General features: G+C 37.1%; 1 protein-coding gene across 1 annotated transcript in view; it reads left to right on the top strand.

The window, feature by feature from the left end:
* The window catches only part of LOC140233046 (polycystin-1-like protein 2), a 72,176-nt gene that overhangs the window by 1,491 nt on the left and 49,544 nt on the right, over positions 1-21,141 (top strand). The window contains exons 2-4 of the mRNA XM_072313155.1: positions 5,190-5,354; positions 15,548-15,655; positions 20,367-20,900. Coding sequence (XP_072169256.1) covers positions 5,190-5,354; positions 15,548-15,655; positions 20,367-20,900 — 807 coding nt within the window. The remainder of the gene's footprint in view (positions 1-5,189; positions 5,355-15,547; positions 15,656-20,366; positions 20,901-21,141) is intronic.

Genomic DNA, 21,141 nt, shown 5'->3' with positions numbered 1-21,141 from the left:
CGCGGTTCGACCCAGGAAGTTAAGGTCAACTGTGTACCCATCAAACGTGCCTCATCATTCACACACAAATAATGGGTAGAAGACACAACCAGAAACAGCTTGGAGTTGAGATATAAACGCATTTCAAGACGGCACTGCGTTTATCTACTCACAGAAAGGTGATCGTGGTCTGAACATGTTTCAAAATGCCCTTTGAATGGCATTTTAAATTGATGTTTCTCAACGCGTTGAGGGGGAGGGGGTTGCAAGTTGGTTATCCCATTTTGACTTACTTGACATGTGCAGAAGTATGAATTTCACAGTATATTTGAAACATTTTTTTTAAAACAAATAATCATTACCCTTTTTGTCTTCACACAATAAATGGTGATTCATGAGTGCACTTGAATAGACCTTCAACTTTTGACCCTTCTCCCTTTCTTAAAACAGATTAATTTCCATCATATCTTTTTCTGTTTTATGAGATAGGAACATCAAATGTGGTGAGTTTAATATTACTTGAAAGCTGAGAATCTTTTGGACCTTAATTGTATCTTACATGGCAACATTTGTTTTCTTGGTTTTGTGCTAAAAGGTCACAAGTAGAAGTCAGTAGGTCAAGGGTTACATTTTGTAATTCCAAAGGTTCATTATTCCAAAGGTTTGTAATTCTGAAAAGGAATTAGGTTCATATTCTGAAGATGCATGATTAATCCAAATTATAATGAAGTGAAGTTCGTTACTTTGAAGTTTCGTTATTTCGTAATTCGAAAATGAAATGAGGTTTGTCATTCCGAAAATGAAATAATATGTAGTGACAGAATGCACCATTATTATTACAAAGATAGGAGGAAATATTACACAATGAAGACACACACACCCATAAACATGCATGCATAGACATTTATAAATACACACACAAACACACACGATACACATACTTATTGATGAAGTGGAATACAATCATAATCTGTATTAACTAGATGTTAAATACGTACTGTGTAGCTATATTTAAAAAAAAAGTATTTTTCCCCTCCATCCTCCATATGGGACCCTTTCTCTCTTTCACATCATCACGATGAGCCATGCATGACGTAAAAATAGAGGTCATACAATCAAGAGAGAAAAAACATCAATTCAGTTTTAGGATTTAATGAACCGTATTTTACTTTCGGATCAACAAACCTTAATATTCAATTTTCGGATTAAAGGGATGGTATATTATTGGCTGAGGTGAGGATTCAGCTTTTGACTTTTTACGCTATATTTAGAAACCACTCTGAAATGAGAGCATACGATTCTAAGAGCAATTCAAAGTTGAAATTTCAAAGATGAAAATTGTTTTTTGAAATGGATGAGATATCCAAAAGCAGAGTAATATAAAGCGATTCCTAATAAATGATAAAAGGTGAGTCCCACCTATTATTGGGATTGCTTTATTTTGAATATCTCAGCCATTTTAAAATCAATTTTCATCAAATAAACTTTGAATTCCTGTAAGAATTATATATTTTTTCATATATGAGAGGTTTCTACCAGGTAATTGTCTAAAAAAAAAAATCATGATAGAAAAACGTTGGAAACCTGAAGCCCCACCTCAACAGAAACTGCCTGTACTATCCCTTTAGTGAACATCCAGAACAATATTAACGGACCTTATTTTGTTTTTATGTCAACGAACCTACAGTCAAACCTGCCTTAGCGGCCTCCTGTCTATAGCGACCACTGAAAAATCCCCCGAGAGAAAATCCCTGTTAAAGACCCTGTGTATAGCCACCACCTGTCTAACGCTTGGTTTCCCGCGGTACATTTTAACCTGTCTATAGCGGCCACAGACCCGATCAAGACGTAGCTGAGCCAATAATTCAGCGTGTTTTTCTGCTATGTAGCCGTACCAGTTATTCTTTGGCAACATCCAGTGGTCGCCACCGCTGCATTCATCATTCATTCATTTATAATACTTCACGACTGTATGCATGCTACTGTACAACAATTTCATAAATACCAGCATTGCTCAAATGCATGAAGCACACGTGTGCAGATCAGGGATGCCAAGTTCAGAAAATTTTTATGAGTGAGATTTTCATGACTTGGCATCTTAGCGAGCGAATGTGGTGCAAGCGAGGGCGTGGGAGGGGTTCCCCCCCCCCCCCTGTGGCCTCCCATGGTAAGGAGCGTTTTCAATTTTTAGCTCTTAATGGTGCGATCAGGTGCATCGGGTGCGATCAGGCGTCATGCGTCCATTGTCTTGTATGCCAGAATAGAAAGGGCATACACTCATTTACACTGGAGTATTACATGTAGTACACAAGGCAGTCCACTTTCCCCCTTTTCTCCCTCTCGTTATTCTCAAAACGCACAAATTTTTTACACCTATATGTCCCAGTAGATATTCATTATCCGAACATGAAATGTGTGTTTTTGGTAATCCGAATATTCTAATGTTATAATCATTCCGAAGCGGTATTAGAAACCTGGGTCCTTTCTAGAAAATTCATTAAAATGCAACTGATTTAGGCCTAATGCAACTCAAAAAATCAAGTGCAGGTGTAGAAAATCACACGCAACTTTTGCATTTAAACGCAAGTGCGTTGCTGAAAAGACTTGCGTTTGATTAGCAAAAGAAACTAGAAAATAATTGTTCAAACCTGAAACTGAATTGCGTTTAAACGCAACTCTAAAAATCAAATGCAAGTCCATCAAATCACACGCAACGCTGTATTTAAACGCAAGAGCGTTGCAGAGAAGCGTTGCGGTTTTCGTACGAAACTAGAAACTGCGTTTAAAAGTATCTCTATACATCTACGGAAGTGCGTTATTGTTGAAAAGACTTGCATTACTTTTATATTTCGTAAGCAAGATTGAAAAATTAAACGCAACTCTGAAAATCAAATGCAAGTCCATCAAATCACACGGAACGCTGAAAAGACTTGCGTTTCATAATCATACGAAACTAGAAAAATTGTAGGGAACTTTTTTTTAAAACTCAATTGTGTTTAAACGCAACTCTAAAATTCAAATGCAAGTCCATGAAATCACACGTAACGCTGTATTTAAACGCAAGAGCGTTGCAGAAAAGACTTGCGGTTTTGTACGAAACTATAAGAAACTGCGTTTAAACACATCTCTAAACATCTACGGAAGTGTGTTATTGTTGAAAAGACTTGCATGATTTTTTATTTCGTAAGCAAAATTAAAAGTTAAACGCAACTCTGAAAATCAAATGCAAGTCCATCAAATCACACGGAACGCTGAAAAGACTTGCATTTCATAATCATACGAAACTAGAAAATTATAGGAAACTTTAAACTCAATTGCATTTAAACGCAACTCTAAAAATCAAATGCAAGTCCATCAAATCACGAGCAACGCTGTATTTAAAACGCAAGAGCGTTGCAGAAATTAAGACTTGCGATTTTTTTACGAAACTAGAAACTGCGTTTAAACGCATAGAAATTTACGGAATTGTGTTGTTGTCGAAAAGACTCGCATTATTTTTTATTTCGTAACGGAACTTTCGCTGTGACCGAACTTAGTCTGCACTAGCAGGGGAAAGACATCGCAACATTTATACGTTTCAAACTACTGAAACGCATGCTGCTTCACGAAATGTCAATGAAAAAATGGTACATGTAACAAATTATTGTTACAGTTCGCTATGCCGGAGGTTTAAATCTCAGTCCAAAGTTAAATTAGTCCGACAATGGAAAGAGGTTTGTTTTTACAAAGGTTAGTAGTCCGAAAGATGTCGTTTTCGGATGAACAAACTTTTCTTCTTTTTATTTCAGACGGGCCCGCGCAATACAGAGCGGTAATGTTGCAAATTCAATTCATTTCAATTCAATTCATTCAATTCATTTTCAGAGTCATGGCAATATAAATTTATTAAGCAAAACAAATATGGCGACTTAGGGAAGAAAAATCACACATATTTCAACTCAGTCGGCACTGAAAAATTATCTCGACAGAATCATACGAAATCACACGCATATCTTCGCAACAAGACACTTGAATTTAAATCGCAAAGTTTAATGCAATTTGGGGAATTTGCGTTTGATATTTCAAATCAAGTTTAAAACGTAAAGTGTCTAGAAACGGGCCCAGGTTTCCGATCCCGCTCTCTCAAAATCTCTCTAGAGATTTTGGAATTGTGCGTTGTCGTTACTAACCCGCGTGAGATTTATGCATGAACTCAAACATTATTGTTGCTGATGTCAGTAGGCATGTTTTGGCGGTAAAAGGAGTAAGATCTGGGTAGCAATCCGCATCATGATCCAAATCTTACCCTCTACAGGGGAAATTAGTTTTCATTTATAAGTCGACAAAATGTCGACTTGCGCGTAAGTTGACTTTCGCGTAAGTCGACGTGTTTTGCTCAGTCCAGATTATGTCGACTTGCGTGAGGTTGACTGTATACCTTCAATTGCAACTATCACTTTAATCTTTTGAGCTATGATTGTTATTATAGGCCCAAGTTGCAGACTTCGCCCGATGCGTGAGAAAAATGGGTGCCATGCGTGAGATCGTGAGATGGCCCCTAAATGCTTGAGTCTCACGCAGAATGCGTGAGACTTGATAGCTCTGTGCAGATACGTACACACATACGTATGTATGTGTAAGTACTTACACAAGGTAGATGTATACAACGATGATACATGTACACGTAGGCAATGCACACAAAGTTGGAAAACCTGTCTATAGCAGCCACCTGTCTATAACGGCCACTTTTGTCGTTTCCCTTGGGTGGCCGCTGTAGACAGGTTTGACTGTATTTGGAATATTGAACCCATGGAATAGCGAACCTTCCGAATGACAACCCTTATTTCATTTTCAGATCAACAAACCTTTAGATAAGGAAATGTATTTCATTATGGGAATAAACCTTCAGAATGATGCCACAAATGTTCACATTAACAAGCCCTTTTTCATTTTTGGATGAACAAACCTCTGAGTATAGGGAGTTTGTGTGTTTCAGAATAACAAACTTTCAGAATAATGAACCATCACCAATTTAAAGGGGGTCTTAGTTCACTATATGGAGTAATTTATCATAATTGTAACTCAAAACCAGTAGAAAGGAAAGGATTTTGTTTGGAGTTTTATAAGATCTCTTCAGACTGAGTTCTGCATTATCATTATGATGCCGACAATGTTTTGTTTTACGTTGGTTTTGGTCTTATTTTTCCTCCAATGGCTACGGGAACACTCAGGTATGAAGAGATGTCCTGCCAACTGGGCGTATGAACCAACGGGGGAGTCCTGCTTCTTTCTCATCGATACTCCCGTAGTTTTCACGGATGCATTGAATGATTGCCGTGGTCGAGAGGGTGATCTGACAAGCATACATTCTGAACTGGAGAATAACTTCGTAGGAGGTAAGATTTTATTTTTTTTCCTGTGTGTACATCTCTATGTTTGTGATATTTTTTCACTTTTTAGACGAGTACACGCATTTAAAACCATCAAATGATCGTAGCTGTGTTATACAGGACATATGTGCTGTAAGATAATCTGAGGAGAAAATTCATACGATCAATGTCTGCGGTAATGAAAACACACCGTATGAATTCGGGAAAATTCAGCGAAATTTTTTTTCTGACATAAAATGGACCAATCTAACAGCAGCAGACAATGTGTTGTAGCTAAAACAAATACTGTAAAAGTGGATATTTTTGTGCAACTAATTTTTCGCGATCGGCGGAGTAAGAAGAGTTTCGCGTGTTCTTAATTCCGCGCGATCAAGACAGCAACTGGTGGAACATATGGCAAGCAAAAATATTTGCGCGCTTTTATTTTCGCGCTAGTGTGTGGTTGCGCGAAATGCGCGAAAATTTCCACTTTTACAGTATCATAAGTGTATTCATTGCTACTGAAGAAGAGGTTGAATCACTTCAAATTAGGCTAATTATGATATTCTTTGAAAGAATGGCACACTTCAAGTTTGAAAAGACTGCCTAACAATGGTGAATATATAGAAGGAACAGGTCAAACCACCCAGTGTGGCTGTGTGCTGAATGCGTAACTCATATAGTATCTATAAGGCCAAGCAAATGCTAACCATGACTTTGGCCAAAGTGTTTGGGTTGAGCAAGTGCATGAAAGATATAAAATATTACCTTTTATTTGATAGATTGTCGTTATACTGATGATGTTTTTAAAGCAGATCATTCAAATGACACAGAAAAGTGTTAGAGTCACTTTGCATTTGTATGGCATTTATCCTGGCTATATATCAATACAATGCTCCTGTGAAAACAGCTACACCTTTGAATCTGTGCATTGTCTGTAGGATGTAGTGGGCTTTTGCTTTCTGAGTTCATTCAGTGATGTCACAAATATCAGGCGTGTTCAGTAATTTTCAGTAGGTTTTCAAAATAAAAAGGAGAACGGTATTCTTTATGTTGCACAAATCTTTTTGCTTGAGGTGGGAAAATAGCTTGGGCTGGCTTAAACTCTATTTGCAGTTTTGTGAAATATTCATGTTCAATATCTTTGAATGTACACTTGAAAATTTCTTAATACAAGGTTACAACAAAAATCAGGAAAAACATTGCACCACTTCCCCATCCCCTTATAGGTTTTGTTAATACTGTTTCTGATTTCCTGACTCTCAAGCATTATGGTTACTGGTATTCATACTATTTAGATCAGGGTTGAATTCTCAACCTTTTTTAACACAATGCCCACTTTGGCTCGTATAAGTTTGTTTGTTTGTTTGTTTGTTTTTTTAGGTTCAATAAGCTAGAATACAAATATTTCTTTATTTTTGGTCGACATTGTGGACCACCTGAGAGTGCTTCGCGGCCCACTGGTTGAGAAGCAGGGCTCAAGATAACACTTGTTATGATCACTTTGTCTTAAAATTTTATCATTTGTGCCTTTTTTAAGTTGGAAGTAAAGATATGTAATGTTCTAATTTAAGTTGCTTTACATCTATCCTTGCTCAACAGAGTACTCAACAGATTTTTAGAGAAGTGTCAAACAATTTGCAATCTCCAGAGTTAGCTGTGACCATGCATCACAAAACCCACAAAATCTTGCACAGGCTGGTAATAACAGTAGTTTTGGTCATGAATGTTTTGAGTCATAAGTCAACATGGTTGACTCTGCTGTTTGATATTTCCTGACACAGTAATTCTTCCTCCATCTTCAGCAGAAGCTTTAGAACAGAATTATGTAACAGTGAGGCTCTTTACAGTGTTTGTGCAGCTGTATTCTTTATGGTTTAGCCATTAGGTTTCATGAAAATAAACATGATTAGTTTTTGCCCTCAAAACGTGAGCAGGAACAGCAATGAATTGAAATAAGTATAGTCTTGAATGGAATGTGAACATGCCAATTTTGAGAATAATATGGGTAGACCGTTCAAAATAGTTGCTATGGTGTTCACATTCCCTTCTTTGATCTGCACACATGGAGGTATGAGTCTGTATTTCAATACACCCCTATTACTACAAAGCCCTTTGCCGCAAAATTGACTTTCCTTTTTGATGGGCTTTCTATCACTTCACAGTGGATTAACAACATCAGATCTCAATGAGTTAGGCTGCGTCTAACAACTTTCTCATGTTCAGATCACGTTTCTCAAATTGTTGCATTTTTCACCTCTGTCATGAGTTGATTGGGAGGCCTTGCCTCTGCACAGCTCCATTGCGCAGTTTGACCCAAGGAGGGGAGATGTGTAGTTGGTAGTGATTGGAGTGGGTTTACGAGCTGGAAACACGTTTCAAAACAATTGTGACCCGCTTCAACAAAAGGTTCCTAAAGTCGCTGACGGGTGAGCCGAGCATGGCCAAGAAAAAATGCTATTTTCAAGCCTTTCCTTTGATCATTTAGCTTCGAAATTTCGGCAGGTGATAGAAGATACATTAGACTACAAAATTATGTTAAAAACAGAAATCCGAAAGTTTTGACAGATTTTGGTGATCTGACTTCAAACTCGATTTTCTCAGCTCACCCGTCAGCGACTTTAGGATCCTTTTGTTGTGGCGGGTCACAATGAACTTCGCGTTTATCAACTATACAGAAAGTTTCTGGCTCAAATGTGTTCGTGATTGCACTTTTTCCGCATTTTAGGAACGCATTTCTAACCCAATTATCAAAACAGTTTTGCATTTATCAAATGCCCAAAACACCCTCAAAGTTGTTGTGTACCTTAATTCTGTGCCAGAGGAGAGTTGATAAACATACCCTTAGGTGTATAGTCAACATCAGACAACCTTTACTTTCCCATTCTGACCTAAGTTTCAATATCTTGTGTGGGATTTTGTGTGTGTGTGTGTGTGTGTGTGTGTGTGTATTTGTGTATTTTTTTTTTTTTTTTTTTTAAATTTTATCTTATTATCTACCCGGTTCAAATTTTATCTTATTATCTACCCGGTTCAAATCTTATTATCTACCCGGTTCAAATCAGTGCATGTATGTCGGGTAAGAAATTACTGTTAAGTTATGTGTGTAGAGTACGCAGACTTTGCAGAAACTCTTTTTTTTTTTCTTCTTCTTCTTCTTCTTTTTTCGTATGGCTTTGGTGGAGGGCCGCTTTCAATCATCTCCTTATGGTATGGAAAGTGGGTTAGTTGTTTTGGTATGGAGGTTTATTTTTATTTTTGTAGTGTTTGAAGTTATGTACAGGGTAGGTATATGTAGCACATGGGTATCAGGTTTTTGTTACCGAATTAGATATTGGGATAAGTTAGGCTGCAATAGGAGGGAGGGAAAGGGGATTAATTCTAGGAGTGAAGGGTGTGAGATGAGTGTTGTGTGCTTGAGGTGTTGTGAGCGTGAATGTTATGGGATGTCAAGTCGTGGTAGGGTTGCCTGTTTCCATTTTAAGGAGTTATTTTCAGTCAGCGCAAGTTCGCACTTTGCAATTTCCTGTCTGTGTAATCAGTTGGGAAGAAATGTCCTGGGAAAGAAAGTTTTTTGTGGGTATGTTTGGGGTGTGATTGAATTATCTGTTGGGAATAAGGTTGTTAGAATTCTTGGGATATGTGATGTAGTATATGAATAGTCTGTCTTCTTGTACATTTATGTCTTTAAATGTAAGAGGAATAAGAGATAAGTTGAAAAGGAAGAATATTTTTGAATGGTGTAAAAGTAAAGGGAGTGATATAATTTTATTACAAGAAACATATAGTACACGGGAGGTGGAAGATATATGGAAGTTAGATTGGGATGGACCTATGTTTTTCAGTCATGGATCAAATCATAGTCAGGGTGTATTAACGTTGATATCTTCACATTTAAAATTAAAGATTGAAAAAGTGGTAATAGATGATAATGGAAGATATGTTATTTTCAAAGGTGATATGCAAGGGGTTATTTTGGTAATGGGAAATTGTTATTTCCCTACAAGAGATAAAGAGAGAATGCAAGTGGAGTTTTTGCAGAAATTAGATATTAGTGTATCTAGGTTGTATAATCCTAATCAATTGTTTTTTATAGGAGGGGATTTTAATTTGATAATGAATGGAAGTTTAGATTATATGGGACCAAGGAAGGTGTTGAAAACTGTTTTTAATGAAAAATTTGAAGATTTTTTGAATAAATATAATTTGATAGATATATGGAGAAAGAGAAATCTGAATAAACAACAATTTACGTTTAGACAAAAATGGCCTGTTATTCAAAGCCATTTAGATTACTGGTTTTGTTCTTCTAGTTTACAACACTCTGTGAAAAAGTGTGAAATAATAACGTCAATAACGCCTGATCACTCTGGTGTTTTGTTACAGGTTGAACAGTTGGTAGATATATTTTGTTATGGTAAGTCATACTGGAAATTTAATAACAGTTTATGTATGGATAGAGAATTTGTTGAAAAATTTAGTAATGAAATAATTAGATTAAGGGAAGAATTGAGTTTGAGTATTCAGGGTAAACGATTGTTATGGGATTTTATGAAAATGAAAATGAGGGGATATATTATAAGTTATTCTAAAGATAAAGCAAAATTGAGAAGAAGTAGAATAGAGGAGTTAGAAAGAAATATTGAGGAATTAGAGAACCAGATATTAGTTTCATCCAGCAATGCGGTAGTAGATGATATAGAGGAGAAGAAATCGGAGTTACGAAAAATATATGAGTATTCTCGACAAGGTTTGAGAGTTCGGTCTAGGGCTGAATGGTTTGAAGAAGGAGAAACAAAAACACAGTATTTTGAACAATTGTTGAAATCTAATAAAAAGAAAAGTGTTATTAAGGAAATATATGATAATAAAGAACAGTTGATAAAGGATGTAAATGGAATAATGAAAGTAATTAGGTTATTTTATGAAAAGTTGTATTCTAATAATGATGAAAATATCTATGATATAAATTGTGTATTTTTTGATGATATTCCGAAATTAAGTGAAGAGAGTAGAGAAAGTTGTGAAGGGAAAGTTAATATAAATGAATGTTTTATGGTTATAAAAGAAATGAAAGGTAATAAAGCTCCTGGAAACGATGGTTTCACAGTGGAGTTTTATCTCACTTTCTGGTCGGTTCTGGGGCAAATGATGGTAGATGCTCTGAATGAGGCATATGATGAAGGGGCTTTATCAATATCAGAAAAGCAAGGTGTTATTACTTTATTAGAAAAAGAAAATAGGGATGTACTATACATCAAAAATTATAGACCAATTACACTTTTGAATGTAGATTATAAGATATTATCTAAGGTCTTATCAAATAGAATTAAAGAAGTTTTGGGAGAGATTATTCATTTTGATCAAGTTGGGTACATAAAGAATAGGAATATAGGAGAAGCGGTAAGATTAGTAGATGATATGTTATTTCATTCTTTGCACTATACAAGTGGGTTTTTGGTCACAGTGGATTTCGAAAAAGCGTTTGATTCAGTTGCACATGAATTTTTATTTCGGGTCTTACATAGGTTTGGTTTCGGTGAATCGTTTTGTTCCTGGGTTAAGGTGCTTTATAAGGATATTAGCAGTTGTGTTATGAATGGAGGGCACTCTACTGGTTATTTCAAAATCAAGAGAGGGGTTAGGCAAGGTGATCCCCTGTCTCCGTATTTGTTTTTATTAGTAATTGAAACACTGGCACAAGTAGTAAGGAAAGATAACACTGTAAAAGGAATATGTTTTGGGGGAAATGAAATAAAGCAAATTTTATATGCGGATGATATTTCGTTGTTTATAAAGGACATAAAATCTTTAAATAGGTTACAGTATATTTTTGATGAATTCAGGAAAATAAGCGGTTTAATTGTAAATAAAGAAAAATTTAATTTTTTGTGGATGGGTAAGGATACAGAGAAACCTGTATTATCTGTATCTGGAAAATATGTTGATGCAGTTAAAATTTTGGGGGTGAATTTTGTAAGAGATGTGAGGGGGATGAATGAGATCAATTTTAAAGAAATATTGAGTAGAATAAAAAAGTTGTTAGGATGGTGGAAACAGCGTGATTTAACACTCATGGGAAAAATTCATTTGTTGAAAACTTATGCATTATCAAGGTTAAATTATGTTTCATCACTCATAGTTGTTACTCAATGGATATTTCCTGAATTGGATAAGATGATTTTTGAATTTTTGTGGAATGGTAAAGACCGGGTAAAAAGGAATATTATGTATCAAGATTATGTTAATGGGGGACTGCGAATGATAAATTTTAAGTTGTTTGTCAAAACGCAACGTATTATGTGGCTGAAACGTTTATTGTATGGTGAGAAGAAATCTGGGTGGAAAATGTATTTTGATTTTAGTTTTCGATCAGTAAGAGGAAGGTTCTTATTTTTATGTGACTATGAATGGTCTAGATTGACATTGACAAATCCAGTTCCACCTTTTTATTTAGAAATGGTTAAGGTATGGCAGGAAATGGATAAATGTAGGAATTTTGAAGATGAAGTGATGAATCCAGTTATATTTAATAATAGAAAAGTATGTATAAAAGGGAAGAGTATTTTTGATTGTGATTTATATGAAAAAGGTGTTTATAATGTACATCATATTTTACAAGGAGGTTTTATTAAACCCGTTGGGTATTTTCGAAATTTAGGTATTATGGGAAATGGTATATTTAAGATAAATGATATTTGTAATGTTCTTCCAGAAAAGTGGAAAGAGTCCACAGGGAGTGTAAGGTTTCAGCAAATTGATGTATTAAATTATGATATACAGGTGAAGATTTTTGGTAAGATATTAGAATTTCAAAATATTAAATCAAAAATAGTGTATGAGTATTTTGTTACAGCTTTACAAGAATTGTATACTCTGGAAATAAGATATGGTGAAGTGAAGTATGATTGCAGTGATAAGGAAATTAGAAATTTATTTCTTAGACCTAGAAGCACGACTTTACTTAGTAAACATAGGGAATTTCAGTTTAAGTTGTTACACGGGGTGATATATACAAGGGAACATTTGTTTAAGTTTGGTTTTGTGAATGATAATCTTTGTTCTTTTTGTCAATTGGAAAGGGAAACTTATTCACATATATTTTTTGATTGTGTGAAAGTAAAGCCGATATGGCAGTTTCTTATTGAGTTTTATGATTTAGTTGAGTTAGAAGAATTAGAATGGAGAGATATTTTTTTAGGTTTACGAGGTAGTTCAAATCAAATCAAATGCGTGAATGCCTTGATAATTTTGATGAAAATTGTAATATTTCGGTCAAGAGAACAAAATAAGTTACCCAAGAGGGAAAAGATAAAGAAATTTGTTCTGGATTTTATTGAGGAGGAAAAGAACGTTGCGGTTAAAGCAGGTAAGCTCGGTTTTCATTTGCAAAAATGGGAGCAGTTGAAACTTTCATAGAGTCAGATGTATGGTCAGTTTAGGTTTTAGCCGTATTAATGTTTAGGAATTGGTATATGTATCAGCATTATGCTGGTCACTTTTTTTTTTTTCCCCCATGTAAAATGTTTAGTTAGCTTCGGTTTTAATTTGGTGTGTGTTTAACTGTCAAAGAAACAGGTAACCAAGATACCACAAGTATGTAGTGTGATTTGGCGTGCAAATGTTGGTGTTTGTGAGTGCGCACTGGTGGGTATGTTGTTGTTGTTTTGGTTGATGTCTAGTGCATATATGGGTGTGTGTGTGTGTTGAGGGAAGGCTACGGGGGGGGGGGGGGGGGGGGTATGTTAGTGGGGAAATAGGTGGGGATGGTTAGGGTTATAGGTAGATGTAGTTAGGTTAGAGTAGAGTAATGGTTAGCGGGGAAATAGGTGGGGATGGTTAGGGTTAGGTAGATGTAGTTAGGCAATGGTAGAATAATGGTTAAGGGGTCAGGCAGGAATATGGTTTGTTTTGATGATATACACATATGGTTATTTTGTGCTTGTACGGGGGGGGGGGGGGGGGGGGGAGGGGTGGTTGATAGGTTAGATGGAAAAAAAAATGATGAGTTTTGTTCGGTTAAGTAAAGAATGCTTTTTTTATATGTTTTAGGAACTGCTGTATTCTCAAAAGAGTGTAAGAGAATTTATATAATGAAGTGGATATTGAGCAATCTGATCAAGTTGATCAAGATTTTTTTTCCCTTTAAGAGTTATACTTTATCTGATATATTTATGTATATAGTGCGTGCTCTGCCAAAAAAAAAAAAAGAAAAAAAAAAAGAAGTTAAATGAAAAAGTGATTGAGTAGCACACATTTCTTAGTTGGTGTGTGAGTGATAAGGCACATTCGGATTGGCTTGATTAGGCTGATCAAAATAGCTTTTTCTGAGAATTATGTAGATTTTTATGTCATTTCCCTTATAAAAACAGGGTATGATTTGGTAAAAAGAATCAAATATATTGTACTGTATGTTTGAAAAATGATTTAGCAGCACAAGAAAGAAGAATACAGCTGCTTTCTTCTTTTGTTGGTGGATGTATTAATTTTATTGTTAATATGGATTTCACATTGAATGAAACTCAAATAAAAGAATATTATAAAAAAAAAAAAAAATTTGCGTGTATGTGTGTGTGATGCAGGGTTGCCTATGCGGTGTAGTATGTCGAGGTCTATCAGCTTTGTTGCAATGTGTAATTTTGTGTCTGACTGCTCCAGTTTGTGTATTTGTTTTTTTAGCTCACCTGAGCCAAAGGCTCAAGTGAGCTATTGCGATCGCCCTTCGTCCGGTGTCCGTCGTGCGTCGTGCGTCGTCCGTCGTGCGTATATAAACTTTTTACATTTTCATCTTCTTCTTGAAAACCCCATGACCAATTTTCATCAAACTTGGCAGGTAGCATCCCTAGGGGGTTAGAAACTCAATTTGTTAAAATGGGCACCATGCCCCACCCAGGGGGCCCCCAGGGGGCCCCAACCCCCCCCCCCCCAAATTAAGGAATCTGTAAAAATCTTCTTCTCTAGAACCGGAAGTGATAGAGCTAAGTTAATACTATGAGTTAGTACATTGATGACTGTAGTTTCAAGTTTGTTCATGGCAGAATCATGGGTGCCCCCCCCCCTTGGGACCCAGGGGAGGGGGTGGGGAGGGGTCCTAATGGGGCCTAAATTGTACATTTCCATCTTCTTCTTGAGAACCCCATGACCCATTTTCACCAAACTTGGCAGGTAGCATCCCTAGGGGGTTAGGATCTCAATTTGTTAAAGTGGGCACCATGCCCCACCCAGGGGGCCCCCAGGGGGCCCAAACCCCCAAAATGAAGGAATCTTTAAAAATCTTCTCTATAATCAGAAGTTATAGAGCTATGATAATACTATGAGTGAGTACATTAATGACTGTAGTTTCAAGTTTGTTCATAGCAGATCCAGGGTGCCCCTCTTGGGGCAGGGGGGGGGGGGTTGGGAAGGTCCAAATGGGGGCCTGAATTGTACATTTTCATCTTCTTCCTGAAAATCTCATGATGGATTTTCGTCAAACTTGGCAGGTAGTATCCCTAGGGGGTTAGGATCTCAATTTGTTAAAGTGGGCACCATGCCCCACCCAGGGGGCCCCCAGGGGGCCCAAACCCCCAAAATGAAGGAATCTTTAAAAATCTTCTCTATAATCAGAAGTTATAGAGCTATGATAATACTATGAGTGAGTACATTAATGACTGTAGTTTCAAGTTTGTTCATAGCAGATCCAGGGTGCCCCTCTTGGGGCAGGGGGGGGGGGGGGGGTTGGGAAGGTCCAAATGGGGGCCTGAATTGTACATTTTCATCTTCTTCCTGAAAATCTCATGATGGATTTTCGTCAAACTTGGCAGGTAGTATCCCTAGGGGGTCAGGATCTCAATCTCAAAATGGGCACCATGCCCCACCTAGAGGGCCCCAGGGGGCCCCAATCCCCCCAAATTAAGGAATCTTAAAAAATTTGGGCCCTTATTGTACTTTTTCATCTTCTACTTGAGAATGCCTGGTCAAATTTTGGTAGAGCTGTGAATAATTTAGATTAGTGACTGCGTGAAAGGTGAACTTGCGATACTCAGGTGAGCGCTAGACCCGCGGGTCTCTTGTTTTTAATATCAACATTCATTTTGTAGCTGCTACAAGGCAAGTGTATTGTGCTCAGTCTGTTTCTTGGTGTTTTTCCCTATACAAATGTACATGTATTACAAGCACACACAGGACAGAAAACCTGAAGACTTATATCACGTTCACAAGTTTCATGTTTTGTCTTTAAGACATGAAGGCGTGGGCCGTAGTTTGGATTGGATTGACTGACTCTGAAGTGGAAGGCTCCATGGAGAGTTGGGCAGATGGATCACCAGTGACATATACAAAGTGGAAAGGTATGACATTCCGCTACTGCAATGAAGAATTGAATTGAATTGAATTGAATTGATTGCTTTATTGTCCACAATGCGAAAGTGGAAATGCGCCTTCCACCAGCGTTACACACACACACAAGAGGTACAAACAGATAACAATAACAGAACATAAGTGATTTCCTTCAAAACAGCATAAGTGATTTTATTCAAAACAACAACAACACGACAACGACAAACAACAGTATGCCTACCAATGTCTCAGGGATTACCAGAGGCAATCAAAGTTGCCTCTTGCTAGGCAAGATGTTTTGTTGTGAAAGGTTTGCAATAGAATGTGACAGTATTGAAAAGACAACTTTATCATGGTGTCTTGAAGTTTGTCCTGAAAAGAAATGATCTTTAGAATCTCTAAAGGGCTCAACTACTTAAAGCCATCATTCACTTTGAGTGTCCTATGATGTCGTCTTGAAGCTATTCTTCTTTTTGTTTGTTTTGTCTGTTTTGTTTTCAAACAAGAATATCAGCCATGAAAGAATCAGCCATGAAGTGATATCTTGCCAAAATTTCCCGCCAACTGTTTCACTCTTTAATACTCATGTTGGAAATACATGCAATACTAGGCAATTTCATCAAAATTAGAGATATAATCATTCAAGACAACTATTGTGCTGGTCCGTTTTTATGGAGTACTTTACCTAATGGTTGGTTTATAAGTGTACAAGCAGTCTGACTTTTTTTTTCAAGAAAAATATAAAATACATCTCCTAATTCAATAATTTTTCTGCTTCATATGATTTTTTACATCAAATTATCATGTATATACAAATAGATTATCACATTATACTAACTTGCCTTGTTTATTGGATTTTGCTAGTTTTGTACCTTGTAGTGTCTTCTGTTCAAGTCTTTGTGATGTGTATTTTGTCATACGTGTATGATTAACTGAAAATGTTTCTTGGTGATTAACCTTGAAAGGCTGGTCTAAAGCCTATGTTGATTCCCCTCTTTAGGTGTGAAGCCTATATTTCATTTGCCTTGATCCTGGGATGTAAAATTTAATCGCCTTTTTTTTTTTTTTTTTTAGATTTTTGGAAATGAAATGAATTGGATTGAATTTCATTTCATTTCATTTCATTTCATTCAATTTTAATATAATTTGATTTCATTTCACTCAATTTCAATTTGATTTCATTTCATTTAATCTAGTTTAATTCAATTCAATTCAATTTAATTTAAAAAGGAGGGTCAATATAAGTTCACACGTGTTGGCAATGTCTTTTGAACTCATGTGGAAGTGTACGTCTTACACTGACCATGTCGGTCGCTGTGTAGATGATTTATGCACTTTCCAAACTCAGAGTACCCTACTGGCAAAAACACATAGCGTAGGCCTAACACATATTCACCACAGTGTGAAACACACTGTTTTCACACAGTCATTCCAGGTGTTAAATTCATGTGGTAAATTAGAACATTTTTTATGCCTCCGCCACGAAGTGGTGCCGGAGGCATTATGTTTTCGGGTTGTCCGTCCGTCCGTACGTACGTCCGTACGTACGTCCGTAAGTCCATCCGTCCGCTTTCGTTTACGCGATAACTTGAGTAATATTTACTGAAATTTTACCAGACTTGGTCCAAGTATGAAGTATGATGGGGCAATTATTTGATGAGATTTTTGGTGAAATCGGCTGAAGGTCAAAGGTCAAAGGTCAAGGTCAAATCATGAAATTGTATCCGTTTACGCGATAACTCAAGACTGGATGGAGCAAATTTCACCAAACTTTGTTGGAGGATGATGTATGATGGGACAATTACTTGATTAGTTTTTCAGTGAAATCGGACAGAGGTCAAAGGTCAAAGATCAAGGTCAAATCCTAAAATTTATCTGTTTACGTGATAACTCAAAACTGGATGAAGCAGCTTTCACCAAACTTGGTCCAAGGATGATGTATGATGGGACAATTAGTTGAGTAGATTTTAGTGACATTGGGAAGAGGTCAAAGGTCAAAAGGTCAAGGTCAAATGCTACAAATGTTGCAATTTCCCCCATATCTATGCAATGCCCGAAGGTATTTTCTTGAAACTTGGTGTGGACATGTACTACTGCGTAAAGATTCTCCAGAGAGAGTTTCATGTCATAAGGTCAAAGGTCAAAAGGTCAAAGGTTAGGTGAAAATGTTGCAATATTACTTTTCTCTCAAATGCTTCAATGTATCTTCGTGGAACTTGGTACATATGCAGGTACTGTCTGGCAGGGATTATCTAGGGAATTTAGGGGTCATGGGTCAATAGTCAGGGGTCAAAGGTCAAGGTCAACTCCTCAAAATTTTACTATTTCCCTCATATACTAGTATATAATGCAATGCTTGCATTATTAGTTTCAAAACTTAATACATGCATTACCTAATGGAGATTCTCCGGGAAATTTCCAGCCAGAAGGTCAAAGGTTAAGGGTCAAAGGCCAGGTTTCAATGCCCCCCCCCCAAAAAAAAAAAAAAAAATCTATTTTGTACCGTCATCACACTCTTTCTTCGTACCTTGGAAATTACTCATTGCATAAACTTTCCCAAAATTCCCCAAATATGTGTACCTGCACTCTTAGAAAATTATAGCAAACCCAGTTCAAGACATTTCTGACAAACCTGTCATTTCAATATTTTGCCAGTTATGTGAAACTGTCATGGATCACACATTGTGAAGACATTGTACTATACGCCTATTGGGAGAATCATGCATTATGGCGGAGGCATCAGTCGTCATAGCGACATTTCTAGTTTAATACTGTGAACCACACAGTGGACACAGTGTGACTACACTATGAATCACACTGTGACCACACTGTGGCTTCAGTGTGGTACTCATTGCTTGCCACATTGTGGTGGATGTTTATTTCACACTGTGGTAACAATGTGGAAACACATTGTGGTATCTTTCATACTGTGACTTTGATATCACACTATGGTATCTTTTGCACAGTGACTTCTGTCACACTGTGGTATCTTTCACACAGTGACCTGTACTGTCACACTGTATTTTTTATGCAGTAAATTCTCCTGCCACCCTGTGGTATATTTCATACAGTGACACATACTGCCACACTGTTATCTTTCACACAGTAACCTCTCTGCACACTGTGGTATCTTTCACTCAGTGAGCTCTCCATACAAATGTCTTCACATCACACTCTGTACAATCTGTGGTGATTTTCCATACAGTCATCACATGTGAGCACTCTGTGGCGATTTTACATCCAGTCTTCACACTGGGTACACTCTAATGGCGATTTTCCATCCAGATTTCATATTGTGTACACTCCGTGGTGATTATCCATCCAAAGATCACGGTGTACACTCTACTGCAACTTATGCAATGTGGTATTTCCCACAATTAATCCTCAAATTGTGAACAATTTATACAAAATACAGAAACTTCATGCAAATGACAAGCTTTCTTTGTTTTGTCCTGGCCCCTGCATACTCTTATTCTCTTCATGTAATGTAAATTCCATATTGTCAAATCCCCCAGATTATAAGGATGCAGTCTTGCAGAACACTACCTGTAGCTTAAAGAAGGAGAAGACAAAAGTGTGCAAATGTGTGCACTGTATCAATCAATCAATTCAATGTTAAACCAAAACACATTGAAACTACAAAACAAATCTCATTTCAATGATTCTATACATAACATTTGTAATTGCAAATGTAAATGCCCACAAAAAAATACTCTCCAGTTTTATGAAAGAAAAGCTATGTATCTGTGACAGTGTGATTATTATGAAACACATGTTTGCTTCTGTTTCTGTTATGACAAAGCAATAAATTTAGTAATACATTACAACAGCAAAGGCTCCTAGCCTATACCTTCAATGTTTCCATGATAAATCATGTCATCTGTGAAAAGACTTGTAAAATATGAGAACAACATTAAGATATGTTACAGCAGTGTATAAATAGAACTCTTGGTGAAATGCAGGGTAATTCTTGAATACTAGGATGAAATCCAAAGATCTCTGTGCCTTCCCACACCTAATGTAGGCTCCCTTAAAGGTAGGTTAGCACAGAAATGGGAGTGGCATATTGTTTATTAGAAGACTGCAAACTATAAGCCCTGCTTTTTTGCAGCCCCCTCTATTTCCAACAATTCTGATTTGGTATTACTGTCATAAAAGTTGCAATTGTATCTAGTGTATTTCAGTTCACTATATTTTCGTAATTAGCAAAATTGCACTGGTTTTGTATGATTATTTGTATTTAAATATCTTATTGCAATTGCATTTTTGTTGGAAATGAAATAAATCAATGGAATGAAATATAAATATAGATTCTAGTAAGGTTACTATAAATGGAGAAGCAATTTACTGCTGTTACCACCAAGGCAGAATTATCATTACCATCATCATTGACAAATGGAGTGATAGCAGTAGTGAAAGTAGTGAGCGTAAAACTTCACAACAGACTCTTGCTGCTGGGAAGTGAGTGTGCTGTTTCAAATTGCTTGTTTACCCATGTTGAATATTCTGTGAAAGATGCTGCCAGACTATCTAAGCTTACAATGTCAGTATATCGAAAAATGGTATGTACTCTTGTTTTGCCGCCCTTTTTTTAGCATTCATATTTAAACGATGTATTGTATTATACAGTGAGGGTTTTCTTTTTTTTTGGAAATATCTGTGTGGATGTAAAGAATATGTGTTGTCTCTTTTTTTTTCCATCAAATCAAATGTTCATTTTAGCAAATGATATGCAGAGTGAGGAATATGACTGTGTTGGGATGTATTCAAAGAAGTGGACATGGAGGGACTGCTCAGAGCAACGGCGTGCTGTATGCAGGATGGGATCCCAGCCCCTTTTATCTGATACTTATCCTACTACTCGATGGCCACCATCGTCCACCCCGGGTCGTACAACATCTTCTCCCACTGGGCAGTTGCTGCCATTTTCCACTCGGAACCATACCACAGCTACCCCGGCAGTGCGAGTGCAGCCAGTTTCAACTCTCAGCCATACAACTTCTCCGTCCACCGCGGAGCTTGCTGCTGCCCCATCAACCATGCCATCTGACCCCCAAACGCCATCACCACCGAATCCCACAACGATGCCGGTTACTACTGCTAGCAACGTAGTAACGCAGAGTGCACCGGGTGATACCACTTCTGTGGTTTCTACCAGCGATGCTGCCACATCTATTCCTGCACGGACAGTGCAAATATCCACTCCAAATGTGCCTAACAGCTACATTCTCATAGACCTCTTCCACTATCCAGATGGTAAGCCTTCATGTGTGTGACTGCTTTTGTCATATGTGACCCTGCGTCACAAAAGCAGCAACATGGCGCCAGATATGGATTTTAGGTTGAGAGCACATTCTGAAAGAGCAGACTTTAAGCTTTGAAATATACAACTCAATTCAGATGGACTCTCCTAACCTATCTAAACATCAGAATGAAAGCATACACTCTGGAAAAGTGTGTACTGAGAAAGAGGCTCTGAAGAGGGTCTATTCGAGCT

Source organism: Diadema setosum, chromosome 9 (assembly GCF_964275005.1).
Source record: "Diadema setosum chromosome 9, eeDiaSeto1, whole genome shotgun sequence".
NCBI lineage: Eukaryota > Metazoa > Echinodermata > Echinoidea > Diadematoida > Diadematidae > Diadema > Diadema setosum.
The sequence above is the reverse complement of the archived record's forward strand: the minus strand, read 5'-3'. Positions and strand labels throughout refer to the sequence as shown.